Source organism: Bemisia tabaci, chromosome 2 (assembly GCF_918797505.1).
Source record: "Bemisia tabaci chromosome 2, PGI_BMITA_v3".
Classification (NCBI taxonomy): Eukaryota; Metazoa; Arthropoda; class Insecta; order Hemiptera; family Aleyrodidae; genus Bemisia; species Bemisia tabaci.
The window spans coordinates 76167736-76182977 of record NC_092794.1 but is presented as its reverse complement, the minus strand read 5'-3'; the positions used below and the strand labels follow the sequence as shown (position 1 = coordinate 76182977).

Sequence of the window (15242 nt, the reverse complement as noted above, 5' to 3'; positions counted from 1 at the left end):
AGGGACCTATACACCCCAGCAGATAATTAGACCCTGGAGTTTAAGATTAAAACGTGTAAATGACAACTGTGCGGTCCCAACCCCGATGCCTGGTCCTCCCCCGAATGATACCGGCCGAGTCCGAGGGACGTATTTATTTTCGGATTTTAGCTGTCGGTTTCGTGGTTGTTTAGGAGTAATAGTTACTTCTGTGCGTTTTCATATTTGATGTTTTGATTCGTGTTCTTCTAAATTCAGTAAATCAAACCTCAGCAACTAGTTGTTGTATTCGTATTCTACCAGTTGAGCTATCTGTAGCTCCAAAAATTCGCGGATTGGTGAAGATTCTGTCTTTCCAGTGACCTCTTAAGTTACGCTCTTTACACCCACAGAGCTACCGTTTTCTTGTTGATCTAGCGCTCTGTGAAACCGCTTTGGAGAAACTTGAGGATGGCTTGTTTGAAACTCCCTGTTGAACTTCGATTATCAGAAGGCGATCCAATCTGATTTTTGTGATAATCTACAAAGTGAACGACCATAACTTTTGAATGCATGCATCTACTGAAAATAAAGTTTTAGGGAGCTTCAAGGTCAACGAGAACTTCTTTTTGGCTGATTCAAAATTCGACTGGGTGCTTTTAGGGGGAGGGGGGGGGGGGAGCGCACCCAGAGTAAAAATTTTCAAATGGTGACTCCCTCCCCCTGTGAGTTCCACCGTTAGTAAGGTGCCTCATTAATTTTTTTTCTCTTCCTTTCTTTTTCTTTTTTTTTTTTTTGCACAAACCGAAGATGGCTATACATCTTTGTTCTCAAGTTGTCATCGGTCAAATTATAAAAACGGCCTTTTTATTTAAAAAAAAAAAAAAATCGTCAGTTCGATTCGAAAAGTTGCAATTAGGAGACATACAAGGCGGCTAACTTCTTAGCGTTGCACTGATTTTCAGGAGAAAATCGTCAAAAGATGTTCCGATGTAAACCGAAATCGATGTAATCAAGCGTAAAGCCCGAAGTAATTTTACCCGCTCTCCCGAAGTGAAAAACTGCAAGAAACTGTAGTTCTTGCAAGAGGCGATCTATTTCTCTCAAGGCTGAAGTCAACACTTTATGATAGAAATATATAAAATCATCAGCGTAAAGCATATCTTTTGGGGCGCGAAGCGCTTCGATATGAGATCGCCGGTTCCGAACAAAACCCTTCATTTTTGCCATGAAGTGGGGGGGGGGGGGGGGGTTGCACCCTAACCTATCAAATCGTAATGGACTGTGTACGGTAGCTGATTTATCCTCCAAAAGGTGTTAACTTCCGTCATGAGAGACCTGGACCCCCTCCCGCAAGAAACACGGTTTGGCGTGGTCTTTCGAGGTGGGGGTGGGGGGGAGGGTTAGAGAGCCCCTTTTTTTCAAAATTGAGAAATTTTTGAAGTACTGGAAAATTAATAATTAGAAATTTTTAGAAAAATAATAGGAGCCAACTATCTAGAGTTTTTTTGACGAAGAAAACATTCCTTCAAACTTTAAAAAATCAGTCAACTCTCCGAAATGAATCCCATAAGCGCCTAAACAGCGTTTTGGGTCAAGTTTCCAAATTTATGAAGTATACCTGCGCGTTTTGCACGGCAAAATGTTTAATTTATATCAAAAGTAGAGTGCTAGGAGGCTATTATCTCACATTTTCGAGGCTCTAGCGTGATTGCTTCGTCCCTAAAAAAATCATCAAATCGTGAACTTTCTCAATTATCGGAATCGCAAATTTTACTAAGGTGCGATGCGGCAGCACTTTAACATTTTACAACTTACGCATTTCTGACAACACTGCAACGGTCATAAATGAACTGGGCGTCAGTTTCAAGGCAGAAAGTTGAAACCAAACGGCGCTAGCCCATTTTTCAGGTGAAAAAACGTGATGATTTCGTATAGTAACTTTGGGTGGACCGTGCCACCGGAAGGAGTTAAAAGTTCGGAAAAAGAAAAAACACGGGTCTGGGAAATTACTATACTATAGCTCATTTACCCATTTTTACACTTGCGCCCTTTGGGGCGCTTGAGAGACCCCTTAAATTTTTTTTAAGTTCTTTTCCAAGACGATTTCTCATTTTTTTGGGTCGCATCACGTTTTGAAAAAAATGCCCGTGAAAATTTCTCAATTTTGAGAAATAAGGGACACCCTAGGGTGGGGGTGCGGACGCGCTAAGATTACTCTAGACGTGAATCGATACAGTTCTTTACGATTTTCTGCAGAAAGAAATTTTAATGATGAGCAGTTGGCCCCCTCGTTCCTTTCTGAGCCGGACATATGATTGTAAGAAAAAAGACCTCTTTTGAACTCCGATCGAAGAAACCCACGAGCAAAACGTCGCAGACACCTCTGGTCGGTGATCTTTCTAGTTGCAATTAACTTTTCGACGATGTTCCGCAAGAAGGGAATTACCATTTGAAAATGTTGAATGAGGCTGCGCTCTCCACGGGGAGGGCGCGCGCTCTCTCGAAATTTTGAATGTGCCAAAAAGTCGCTGTCATTGACCTAGAGGCATTCACAAAGGGGTGGGTGCAAAATCGACAAAAATTCTCCCCACATTGATGTTGACCAATTTTCAGTATGTCATTCCTCACTATGGGATACGCCTTTTCCCAAAATTTCAAGGCCTGAAATGAATTTCTTTCCGCGTAGCAGCGTTGCCAAGTTGAAAACCGTCGAGTTCCATATCTTTTGAACGAAAAGAGATATTGAGGTACGGTTTGCGCTAAAATTCTTCAAAAATTGCGTTCTTTTGAAATATGTACTCAATTTGATCGTTTAGGTAATTTCAGATTGCAATGATGCGATTTTTCACACTTTCTTAAGGGTAATTTTTTTTTCAACCCTAGTATATCGTCAAATGCCGGATTCTCGATTCGAAAAAAAAACTGTTCATTGTATTATTCGTACTTTTCCATTTCTTTTTATATATTATAGCTCCCAGGGAAACGATGGGTAAGGGAGATATGAGCAATCATGGGTGGCGGTAGCCACCTCCGAACAAAGTCTAAACTCGACAACACTGGAAAGCCTCCGAACGAAAAAGGTGGAAGCCAACCATAGACACACGTAACTCCATTATTCTGAAAATTGATTCGGTTCGAACTCGACTGCAGCCCAAACGACGGCACGGATTCCATCGATCTTGGTGTCTACTGACGCACCTAAATTGGGCCTACAAAGTGGGAAAGTTTCATCAAGATCCATTGAGTTTTCAAAAAGTTATAAGCATTTAAAGGCCCAAAATGACAAATATTTTTTGTAACATGGGCAATTTAGTAGCGGGAAACCGACACGATCACCTTTCACAGCAGATTTCTTGCTTATACGGCCACAGATTCTAATGGGACCTACAAAGGATCATGCTTAAAGATATAAGGATTTTATTTCTACCACATTTAATAGGGTTTCAATGCTCGGATAATTCAGCATCGGCAAATGACTTTCAAAATTTTAGCTACAATGTTTTGAATTTTAGAAAAATCCGGTATAGTGGTTCAATGCCATTGGTCGATTCCGTTCAGTTCAGCCAGTCTCGGGAACGAAAAAAATTTCCCTAGTTACCAACTTCCAACTCTAACTAGTTGAGAACAGATTTATGATTTAATTATATTATAAGAGTTCAATTCTCTGTAGAAGCTAAATAATATTTTTACACACTTATATTATTACGTCGCACGTCTTCTGCCAGAGCCCGATGCACTATTTCATTAGTTTCTCTTGAAATGTTCAAGTGATGTCTTTGTTCAGAAGTGAGGTTATATCAGTCCGAGTATCTGTCAGTCTGTCTGACCCAAGCATCAATAAATGTAATTCAGGTAAATTACGTCGATAAAAGGACACCATAATAGTTGTGCCAAACTATCAAAAGGAAGCAGCATTTACACCACAGTTTGCATTCTCGTGACTAACAGCATCCAAATATTTCCCTACCATGCACACCGATGGATCGAAGGGAGAGCCCATTACTCTCAGTTTTTAATTACATTATTGTTTTCCTCAAGTCACGAATGCTAGTTTCCATAACTTGAAGAGATATATGTCGAAGAGATATATGTCAACGAAAATATGTCGTCTTGAAGCACCAAGCTCCAGCCCGGCTCACAAAGTAGCTGAAACTGCAACGTCGAGCTCCGAGCCTACTCAGAACGTGTGAGGTGATCAACCTCAATGCTCCTCTTGTCAAAAGCCTGGTAGCTTAAAAAAATGCAGCTCTTGCGATAATTCATGTCATCAAGAGTGTGGTAATGAAGACGGCGACCAACCATTTGTTTGTAAGTATTGTCATGGCGAGGCAGAAATACGCACAACAAGAGCGGAAGCCCATCTACGACAAAAAGTTGCAGCTCAAAAAATGACAGAAAGAAGTTCGAAATTATTCACACCTTTGAAAGTGGAAGATACAATTATTTTGAACATTTCAAAATTTGATCGTGGTCCGTTGGACCCAAAAAACATCGAAGGAATTTTTCTTGACATCCGCAATAATGTTTACCAAATTGGAACACCCGCAGGTGTCATCAAAAATTGGTGTTCGCGGGAAGAATTAAAAGAAGTAGAGGCAATAAAATTTGAAATATCTCAGGTTCCGAGGGATAAGCTAGTGTCGGTCCGAAAGCAGTTTCTGGCGTTTCGTTATTTGAAGGGCAAGGCTTTGTCAAGTGTAATTGCCAAGCCAGTAAAAATCAATGTGCGACCAAACGATGTTCTTGCTTCAAAAATCAGAGAAAATGCTCCAGCAAGTGCCACCAACCCATCGCGTGCTCGAACAAGTAACGCTACTGCCTCATTCTTTTTAAGGTACAGACTTCCTTTTTTTTCTTTTTTTCTTTGGCTGTGGTTTTTTGGATTATTGCAAATTGACTTTTTCTCAGATTTTGAGTATTTGCCTGAAAAGGAACATCATTTGCCTTTTTGCCTAACGTGCCCTCGGCATTTACGCAAATGCCTAGGCTTTTATGTAATTGCCTCGTCACTTAGTCAAATACCTAGGCAAATAGCCAATCTACGTTTTCGATTAAACTTGACCATTTGCCTAAACGCCGGATTTGACCTTTAGCCTGCGACATATAGATAGGTAAGATCTGTCACGTAAGTACGTCAATATGAAAGCTATGCCCCACTTTCATAAACCATGGCGTGGGGATTTATCCAATTTTTCAAATATTTGGCTCTTTGGTACGATATTTCTCGAAAATTTGGCAACGAAGGAAAAATGTATACATGAAATTTTATTTTTTATTTACGTTCTTTCCCTCAACGCACATAGTTTTCCGTTTAAATTAAGTTTTTCAGTAGAATTGTGAGTACAATAGGGAAAATATGAGCAAAAAATGGCAACAATGGACCGCAAGGCGCCTAAAAATTTATCGGAGCCCTTTTCAAAGGCCAGAAATGGAAAGTACGCAAAAAAATACGTAGGAATGACCTCGTGAAGCTCAAGGAAAGGAGTGTACAGACGACTCAGAGCGGCGAGCGGCGCGCGGAGCGTAAACTTAAATTGCTCATATCTCCCTTACCCATCGTTTCCCTGAGATCTATAATATATCAAAAGAAATGGAAAAGTACGAATAATACAATGAACAGTTTTTTTTTTCGAATCGAGAATCCGGCATATGACGATGTACTAGGGTTGAAAAAAAATTACCCTTAAGAAAGTGTGAAAAATCGCATCATTGCAATCTGAAATTACCTAAACGATCAAATTGGGTACATATTTCAAAAGAACGCAATTTTTGAAGAATTTTAGCGCAAACCGCACCTCAATATCTCTTTTCGTTCAAAAGATATGGAACTCGACGGTTTTCAACTTGGCAACGCTGCTACGCGGAAAGAAATTCATTTCAGGCCTTGAAATTTTAGGAAAAGGCGTATCCCATAGTGAGGAATGACATACTGAAAATTGGTCAACATCCATGAGGGGGGAAGTTTTGTTGATTTTGCACCTTTTCGTTCTGAAAAGTGCATGCCTTCAAAAGGTAGAAGTGATTCATTCCTCACACTGACAACAGTGCCGACAAAAATTAACAGCGGTCCTCAAAAATTACCCATTTTTCGTCGTTGAGCCCCAGAATGCTATCACACGGTCAGTGACAGGACTAGGTTGATGTTCTTGGTACCAAATTCTGCAGGCTTAATCCCTTTGAGGGTAAGGTTATCTTATTTTTCCCTCAACTTTTACAGACATAATGACCTCCTGCGTCAGATTTAATACCGAAATTTGATAACTTTCATTTAATTGTTACACAAATACATTTTGTGGTATTTTTGTCGAAAGGATATGGCGGTGACGGCGTACCGCGTGATGCTGTTCTTTGCGGGTTGTGGGGCGATGGTATCTACATCGGGCAATTCGGGAACGGTGGGAATCTTGCCCGTCACTCAGACATGGCGCCCTATCAAGCAAAGCGCCGCTCTCGACCTGGCACCCGCTTCTGGGATCAGCTTTCCCAACGTGAAAAACGGCCCGCGACTTCTTGGTCTCGAGAGAGCATGCAGTCTCCACAAAGCCGTTCTTGACCAAAACAAATTTCCACAGGTTAGTAATCCAGTGTCTGCGTGAAGGTCCGTCATGATTGGTGCATGAGGTAACATTCCCCCTTTTCACACTAATGGCCAGTGCGACTAACAGTAGGGGAAATGTATAACTTTATAAAATAACTCCCTTGTCTCTCTTCGGGTAGTAATGCATTTTCATGTTTCTCTCGAAATTATTAACATTTGCTAGATGAGGGGAAAAATGGGGGAGGGGGGGGACGCACAAGTACAAATTTCAAGCATCATGCATCAACGTAATCAATGTGCATTTTGTGTGAACGTACATCTTCAATATTGTTTCCACATTAACACTACTGAGAACAGAATCCATATGAAGCGTCTATGCTAAGGATGGATTGGGGCATACTTGTATAGAAGAGATTAACATGTCCTCCTTTATTTCCTGATACTGAATGGACTCTCATTAATCACGGTTTTGCTTATCAATACATAACAAAACTAGGATTCATCCATTATCTTGTCATTTAATTGAAAAGTTGCAAAAAATGAGCCGCCAAAATAAAAGAGAAAGTTCAAAACTACAATGACATTGATTCTTTCTTGCAAGTCGATGTGCTTGGACAACGCTCAAGAATTGAGGATTAAGTCACTAAGCTCTTTAAAATGTGTTAAAATTAAGCTTTAGTGTGATGTATAAATTTCATCTAGAATGATAAGCTTTTCCATACTTCTACTTTGCCCGAATTCTAAGTGTAATTCCATGTATTGTACAACCTTCTCAAAGAGGATGCATACTAGCGACTTAAAACAGAAGGGTTGTGAGCACAAACAACTACTCCATGGCCCAATTGCTTCCTACACGATTAGCACTTGTTGAAGTTTTGCGTTTCACGTCTGGGATTATTAAAAGTCACATGAAATTTTTTCAAAACAAGTAGAATCCCTCCTAATTATGTTGAGAATACAAATATTATTCATTAGCTTTATATTAGTGATTGACTCTAAGATACTGATATTCATTAAAAATATTAAGGTTCCAAGTTTTTACTCAATGCTTTTTTTTGTTACACTCCATTCTCGGAAACTATCCATCAATTAATACTTAAAATAAGGAGAGCTCTGGAGCTGCTGACGACATTTCTTTCAACCAGAAAAATAAGGAGAAAAAAGAAAAGAAATTAAAATTAGTGGATTCTGCCGATGTATCTTGAAGTCCTTCACCTTGCTATCTGCAAATAATGTGCATCTAATTGTCAATGTTTCAGTTCATCCAGTTTAAACACCACTTACCGGACTTAAAGGAATTTACACTATGTGTCTGGCATAAATTTTACAACCACACATATGAGCAACCTCTTTTCTCATACTCACGTAAGTTCAAGACTTCACAAGCGTTCCAAGGCAGTGCAATTCAAAAGGTTGAATTATTGAGGATAACATCCGATCCGAGCATGCACTCTTTCTTTTATAAACAGAGGTCTCTGGCTGGGCTGCATTTTCCAAATAGACCCCAATATTTATGGCTCATGCATGTATGCACATATCTGCATAGGGAAACTAAAAGCAGAAATGGATGGCACTGTGCAACAAAAGGCAGCTGTGGGAATGCCTGATATTAGCTTCGAAACGACTGTGTTTTAGGAAACAGCTGATTCAGAGACCATACCAAAGATTCTGGTTTTGCAATGGAGTACGACCAGTTACTTCCCGTTTGATTGACCCATATCTGCAAACGAGTCCCAAGTAGCAGAGTTTCAAAAATAGAAAGAGGTCCAAAAACGCTGATTTTGGCCCCCCCCCCCCTGAATTTGGCCCAAACTTTACTCAGATGTTGTACATACTAAGTGTCCCCGATGCTTGGGCAAAATTTCAGCCCCCTCGGATAATTAAGCAGGGGGCAGGGGGGCAAAGTTGCAAGTTTTTCAAAACTTTAAAAATCGATATCTCGCGAATGGTTTGAGTGTAAGTGTTGCAGTTTGCGCTAAAAAACGTCAAAAAATATTCTCTACAAGAATATTAATGCTGTTTGCACGGTTGCGTAATTTATCGTAGTCATAAATAAATTTTTTCGATTTTGAAGGTTCGACTTCTTTTCGTTTTTCGTCTCTCCTCTCTACGCAATCGTTGCTACGTGAATAAAAACCTGTTGAGGTGATTCTCCATAAAATTCTGCATCTACCACACTTTGTTTGACCTTGGAGACACTCTAAACTGGAAAATCTCAGTTGATGCCCTAAAAATTGGTTTATATACATTATTCAACATCAGAAAAATACACGAAAATAGCTTGAATAACGTTACGAAAGCAAACATAATCAAATGAGAAATCAAGGCGAGGGAAACAAATCAAATGCCTGACCGCTACTTTATCCCAATTTATCACCGTCAAAGAGGTTGTTCCAAAAACGCCGATTTTGGCGCCCCTGGATTTGGCCCAAACTTTATTCAGATGTTGTACTAAATGTTCCCGATGCTTGGGCAAGAGGAGCATGAGGTGTTTCGGAACCATGAAATTCGGATACTTTGGGGTCAATTCTCTATTCAACCCTGCGGTCCTTCACTTCGCACTACCTAAACCAACCGAGAAAAAGACCTGGTGCGGGTGGTCTGGGACACCCTCTATAACGAAGTATAAAAAAATATTTATTGAAGGGGAAGTGTGAAGGCAGGAGAAAATATCGATAATTACAGCCTTAAGCATGAATATAAGGCCCTTAGTGGTCAAACAACCTCTGTCTCGCCCGCGCGTGATGGAGCGCCGTCGATATACCGCTCGCGCGTAACCGGGAACGTGCAGAAAAATCGCTATAACTCAAGAACGAATCGTTTCTCCGAGGTCAAGCAAAGTGTGGTAGATGCAGAATTTTAAGGAGATTCACCTCAACAGGTTTTTATTCACGTAGCAACGATTGCATGAAGAGGAGAGACGAAAAACGAAAAAAATTCGAACCTTCAAAATCGAAAAAATCTATTTATGACCACGATAAATTACGCAACCGTACAAACAGCATTAATATTCTTGTAGAGAATATTTTTTGACGTTTTATAGCGCAAACTGCAACACTTACACTCAACCCGTTCGCGATATATCGATTTTTTAAGTTTTGAAAAAATTGAAACTTTGCCCCCCTGCCATCTCCCCCCTAATTATCCGAGGGGGCTGTTTTGCCCAAGCATCGGGGACATTTAGTACAACATCTGAATAAAGTTTGGGCCAAATCCAGGGGCGCCAAAATCGGCGTTTTTGGAACAACCTCTTTGACGGTGATAAATTGGGATAAAGCAGCGGTCAGGCATTTGATTTGTTTCCCTCGCCTTGATTTCTCATTTGATCATGTTTGCTTTCGTAACGTTATTCAAGCTATTTTCGTGTATTTTTCTGATGTTGAATAATGTATATAAAACAATTTTCAGGGCATCAACTGAGATTTTTTAGGCCCTCTCAAGGCAATCTCAAAAAATTTGGAGAAAAAAAAAAATATAGAGAAGGGCTCTGTCCCCCTATAAGTCGAATTAATTAATTAATAACCATCATCTCTTAGTCCACATTACAAGCTCTCCCTCCCCTCCCTCTTTTCCCCAAACTCTGGAAAAACAGGAAAATCATTAGGGTCTGTATGTCTACAGCCATCTGAGGTCACTTTGAAAACTAATTCTCTAAACTGCTTAATCCTCTTCCAGTTCCTCATCAGCCAAAAGAAATCCTGAGCTGGATCTCCAATGTAGAGAAACAGAGTTATTATATGTTCGCCATCAATGGGAAAACCATGTACCGATTGAATTACCCTGTTAAACTACAAAGGTGGTACCATACATGCCAGTCTTGGAATGGGAAAACAGCAGAATGGCAAATCTGGGTCAACAATGAACGAGTTGGTCGTGGATACTACAATATTGTAAGTCAAGATTCTTTCTATTCAAATCAAAACTTCTTCAAGACAAAAAGTATGAGAGAAAAACGTCGGGCATTATTGAAAAATTGAGGAATTTTCTGCAAGAAAGACCTCTGTGCCATGCAATAACGCGAAGACCGTACAGCAATGCTTCAATATTGTAGCGACCTCCTTATTTGTATTAAATTCTTCTCCATCCTCCGCAAATATTCTTTACAAGTTGAATACATTTGAAGGGAAATAATTAAAGGAGGACTAATTAAGATGCTAAAATTTTTAGGTAGATGTGCGCGATTTCTGCAATATTGCATGGAAAATAAAGAACCGCCTTCCCTGAAAACCCCCAATCTTTGAACTACGAAATCAAACACAGTTAGGTACATCACGCACAGTTTTTCAAACAGATCATACACTAGATGAGGAAACAGAAAATAAAAGAATTTATGTTTTCTTTTACCTAGAACCTTAGCCACCTTCGGCCACGGATTTGTGTCATTCAAAGATTAGTGTATAGAACCTTAGAAAAAAAGTCAAAAGCGAAGAAATAGAATCTGTTTTCACTCAACAGACTCATCTACAAAATAAACTGTGAAAAACAAAGGTTCTTCATTTCATATATTTCTGACGGGAAGAGCGGTGCCAAATATGTTAGGAGCTACGAGTAAGACAGCTTTAATACGAGTTCAACTTTGTAAAAATTGAAAGAGAAGTTCACGATGAAACTCAGCTTAATTACGACTACCTCCCGATCCACTAGCTGATCGCATTGAATATTCTATACTTTTGTCCCAATGCGAAAAGGCAACTATAGGAAAAATGTTACATTTATCCTGATTCTCACGTTTCTGCGGCATCAATTCGAAGCATGTTTCAGATACATAGGCTTGCAAAAAAATTAGATTTTTCATGATGATATCCCTCAGTGCTGCGTTTAAAGCCCAAACGTCATGTGAATGAAGAATGCAGGAACAGACTGTGGCGCGAATTAGTTAGAAAATCTTAAACTACTCAGTACTACATTTTTTATTGATCTACAGAAGGTAATGAACCTAATTTCATTAAAAAAACGAAACTTTGCGAAACTACTAACGAAACAGCAATGTATGGTATGTTACTTAACATTGTGTCAAATTGTCCACTCGAGTTGTAGAACAAATTTGACACAATGCTCGCAAACCAGTAGATCCAATAGGCAAGTCCAATTAATATACGGAACTGACGCAATAATCGAGAGGATCAAGATGATGGCAACATTTTTGCTCCGAGCAAGTAGCATAAAAGTGGGATTTTGAGCTCACCCTACAGTATTGCTTAGTAACCTAACCCAAGTTTGGTGTTGCCAAGTAACCAAACCTAACCCAACCTAACCCAACCTAGCCCAACGGAGGTCTGCTCCATACTGAACCTAACCTGGCCAGACCGTGTTCAACAAATGGTCCTAGCCTGACCTACATAACCCTTTCCTCCAGTGACCCTATACTTTTCGTACGTTTTAGAGTATTTTTTCATACATTATGGACCTGCATCAAAATACTACCAAAGTAATCGACTCATTATCAAAATATAATATTATTTTGTTACTTAGTTGGCTGGTCATGCGATCAAATCTGGCGGTGTTGCGATATCTGGTCAGACACATCCCGATTACAGTAGCCGTTACATGGGACTGCAAAATGAGATTGAAGGACTTCAGGGTGAAATAACTATGCTGAATGTATACAAAGCAGCACTGACAGCTGGCAAAGCGTACCTTAACCACAAACATCACCACGTGCATGTTCACTATCATGATGACAAAGATGGTGCAGGGTAAGGAGCAATATCATTCACTCTATTTTGAGATTGGGAAAAAATAACTAAAACACGAGAGAAAAAAGAGGAAGCACGCTTTCAAAGGTGCCTGTTTATCTGGCAGTTAAATACAAGGTGTGCAAAAAGTATGGACATTTTTAAATTCAAGAAAACAACACTGAGAAAGGTGGTCCGTATGCCGTGGCTTATCAGTGCCTCAAGAACGGTTGCGGTTTGGACGACACTTCCTCAAACAAAAGTGAGCACCTTTTTTTTTGGGGGGGGGGGGGGGGGGGTTACTTTCGAATTTTAATCGAGAACTCGTATCATGTGATACCTCCGAAAGAACGTAAAAAGACAATTTTTGGTTTAATCCGCAGGGTTAAGATCCCACCCACCACCGTTTCATATTGGCATCTGGTTGACAACGAACTGTTATCTTGATTATTTACGGGCCGATTTCGATGAAACTAGGAATCAAGCGATTCCTTGGCCAAAATGAATGAATCCGACATCAGAGTTTAAACATACTTCAGTATTTTTAAGATGGCGGACACGTAGGTGACAACACAGGTATATCTGTTATTGGCTGTTAGATGAAGATGAAAATTGATGAAGGGGTTACTTGGCCTTAAAGGACGAATCTGACATCAGAGTCCAAAATATTGCACTACTCTCAAGATGGCGGCCTTGTAAATGGCGAAAAGTGGGTATCAAGGCCGTTTCTTTGAAAATAATGCAATATTTTTAAATTCTGATGACGGATTTGTTCTTTTGGTGCATTTTAATCCCCAAATATCAAGATACATCTTCACACCCTGGTTAAAGAGCCGATATGCCCATTTTCCGTTATAATAAAGGCCACCATGATGTAAATAAAGGAATATTTTTTGGATTCCGATGTCAAGTCTGGTCTTTCTGGGCTTGAAAACCCCAGAATATCAAACTTCATCCAAACTGGCCGGTAGACAATCGATGAACCAATTTTCCGCCACTTAGAACTTTAAACGGCCGCCACTTTGAAAAGGTGATGGACAGCGTCATAGGTCAGAAAAACCTGCGGTTCACACCAAAAATTTTCTTTTTTAATGTTCTTTCAAAAGAGGTATCTTTTGATGGGGATTCCCGTTTGAAATTAGAAAGTCCTCCCCCCATCTTCTGCCTCCTGAAGGGGCCGGCGGTTAGGACTCCCCTCAACAAATTTGCCCGCTATTTGTTTGGGGAAGGCAATATCTCCAAGCGTCCGCAAGATAATGATAATTATCAAAATTTTTGCACTGCCTGTATTGGGAAACGAAGGACCCCGCACACCTCTTATGGGAAGCTGCACCATGAAGAATTGCCTTCTGACTTATGCATTTCGATTCTCCTCAAGATGCTGATCAAAAGTTATAATTGCGCCAACTTTCTACGATGCACCGTTTTCGCAAAAAACCTATGAGAAGATTCAATTATTCGGTGACATTGAATAAAACAGAACAAAGCATTTGAGAACAGGCCCAATGTGAATAAGGAAAAAACGTAGCATGTGTCCGTCTTCTTATCTGTACCTGCCGACTCAGGGGCTATCTCCCTTCCGCACTCGCCCTGTAGACGTTCAGACTTTCCTGTTCTTATGCTCCTCAAGAATCTGATTTGGATGGTGGTCGAGCAAAACGGCGTGCGGAATCCGAGATAAGACTGCCGCTCGGTGCGGGAGTCCCCATGATTTCCTTGTTGACACACAGCCGCTTGTCAATCGAGCACTGAAATGAGGAATCTTTCTGGCTTTTTATCACCGAATAATTGAATCTTCTCATAGGTTTTTTGCGAAAACGGTGCATCATAGAAAGTTGGCGCAATTTTAACTTTTGATCAGCATCTTGAGGAGAATCGAAATACATAAGTCAGAAGGCAATTCTTCATGGTGCGGCTTCCCATAAGAGGTGTGCGGGGTCCTTTAGCAAATAAGTGCATATTTCAAGTAAAATCTGTTATCTTGGGATTTTATTCTCAATCAAGTAGATTAAATAAGCAGGGATGTTCAGATGAGAGGTGAAATTGTGTGTCAATGTAATGAAGTCTCACTAAAAATACAATTCTAAGAGGCTAGTATAGAAGAATAAACATTGCCATTGTAAAGTTTACATACGCTCAAGAAAATTAAGGTAATTGTCTGAGCGTGAATATATATATCTGAGAAAATAATCTTTATATATCTGAGAAAATATTGTACAATTGGAAATTTTCTCACAAAATTAGGTACGAACTGGACGATGAGACGCACGAAAACACTGACAATGGACCACCCACGATAAAAACGGGGTCGGGTTTTGACGGCCCAACAGAAGACCCTCTGATTAAAAATGGGCAGCTAGTTCACAGGCTTCCAATTGACCAACTCCTAGCAAACATTAAGAAACAACCAGAGGCAGCAAATCTTGATGTTTTCGTTCCTATAAATAACGCACTTCTCTTCAACAATGGAGACAAAGACTCATTCAGTGTCCAGCATTTGCGCCTGTTCAAGCGGGAAAATGGCGAACTTGCCACGGAGGCTAAAACTGATGTTGACCATGGAAAAAATATTTCTAAGGTGGGTTTTTCCAATTTCTACAAAAACTGTCCAATGAACAGTATCATATCCGTGGCATTTTTCATTGAGGAGATAATTTTAAGATTCTTCACATAGATCATCTCCTCAGGTCTGCTTCAAGGGTTATTCAGAGTTTCCGCAGGGTTAAAAACTCATTGTATAAGGTTCAGGTACATCAATTGGACTACTTTTGGTAGTAGATACGGCTATTTTTGGCTCATACGTGCAAGCATCTATCAACATAGGTAAATTGATTATGCAATTAGACAGCACTATGTAAAAAAAAGAAGCTGTTGATGGAATGCTTAGCGACTTTTCGAGGGCTGCTAATGATGGGAACGAAGGTGAAGGACAGCTCAACATCTGTTAAATAGTTTGTTTAACACCTGGTCTCGGTTAGAATTTTTCAATTTATTCCCTTCATATCATTTTGATATCTTGCAATGGGGTGCAAACATTGTGCAAATGAATATATGGCAACAATTTTGCT

General features: G+C 39.9%; 2 protein-coding genes across 21 annotated transcripts in view; one reads left to right on the top strand and one right to left on the bottom strand.

Moving 5' to 3' along the window:
• The window catches only part of b6 (pentraxin-related protein b6), a 270110-nt gene that overhangs the window by 1424 nt on the left and 253444 nt on the right, over positions 1–15242 (top strand). For 2 of the 3 annotated variants that reach the window (XR_011899172.1, XM_019051538.2), the window contains exons 1-6: positions 519–6143; positions 6273–6533; positions 7759–7864; positions 10175–10389; positions 11972–12195; positions 14419–14752. Coding sequence is in view for 1 of the 3 variants with exons in the window: in XM_019051538.2 (XP_018907083.2) it covers positions 6102–6143; positions 6273–6533; positions 7759–7864; positions 10175–10389; positions 11972–12195; positions 14419–14752 (1182 nt within the window). In the remaining 2 variants the exon portion in view is untranslated. Of the gene's footprint in view, positions 1–518; positions 6144–6272; positions 6534–7758; positions 7865–10174; positions 10390–11971; positions 12196–14418; positions 14753–15242 lie in introns of those variants that run through there. The other variant, XR_011899173.1, reaches the window with a different exon arrangement.
• The window catches only part of LOC109037045 (coiled-coil domain-containing protein AGAP005037), a 313866-nt gene that overhangs the window by 226808 nt on the left and 71816 nt on the right, over positions 1–15242 (bottom strand). The gene's annotated exons all lie outside the window — the stretch shown is intronic.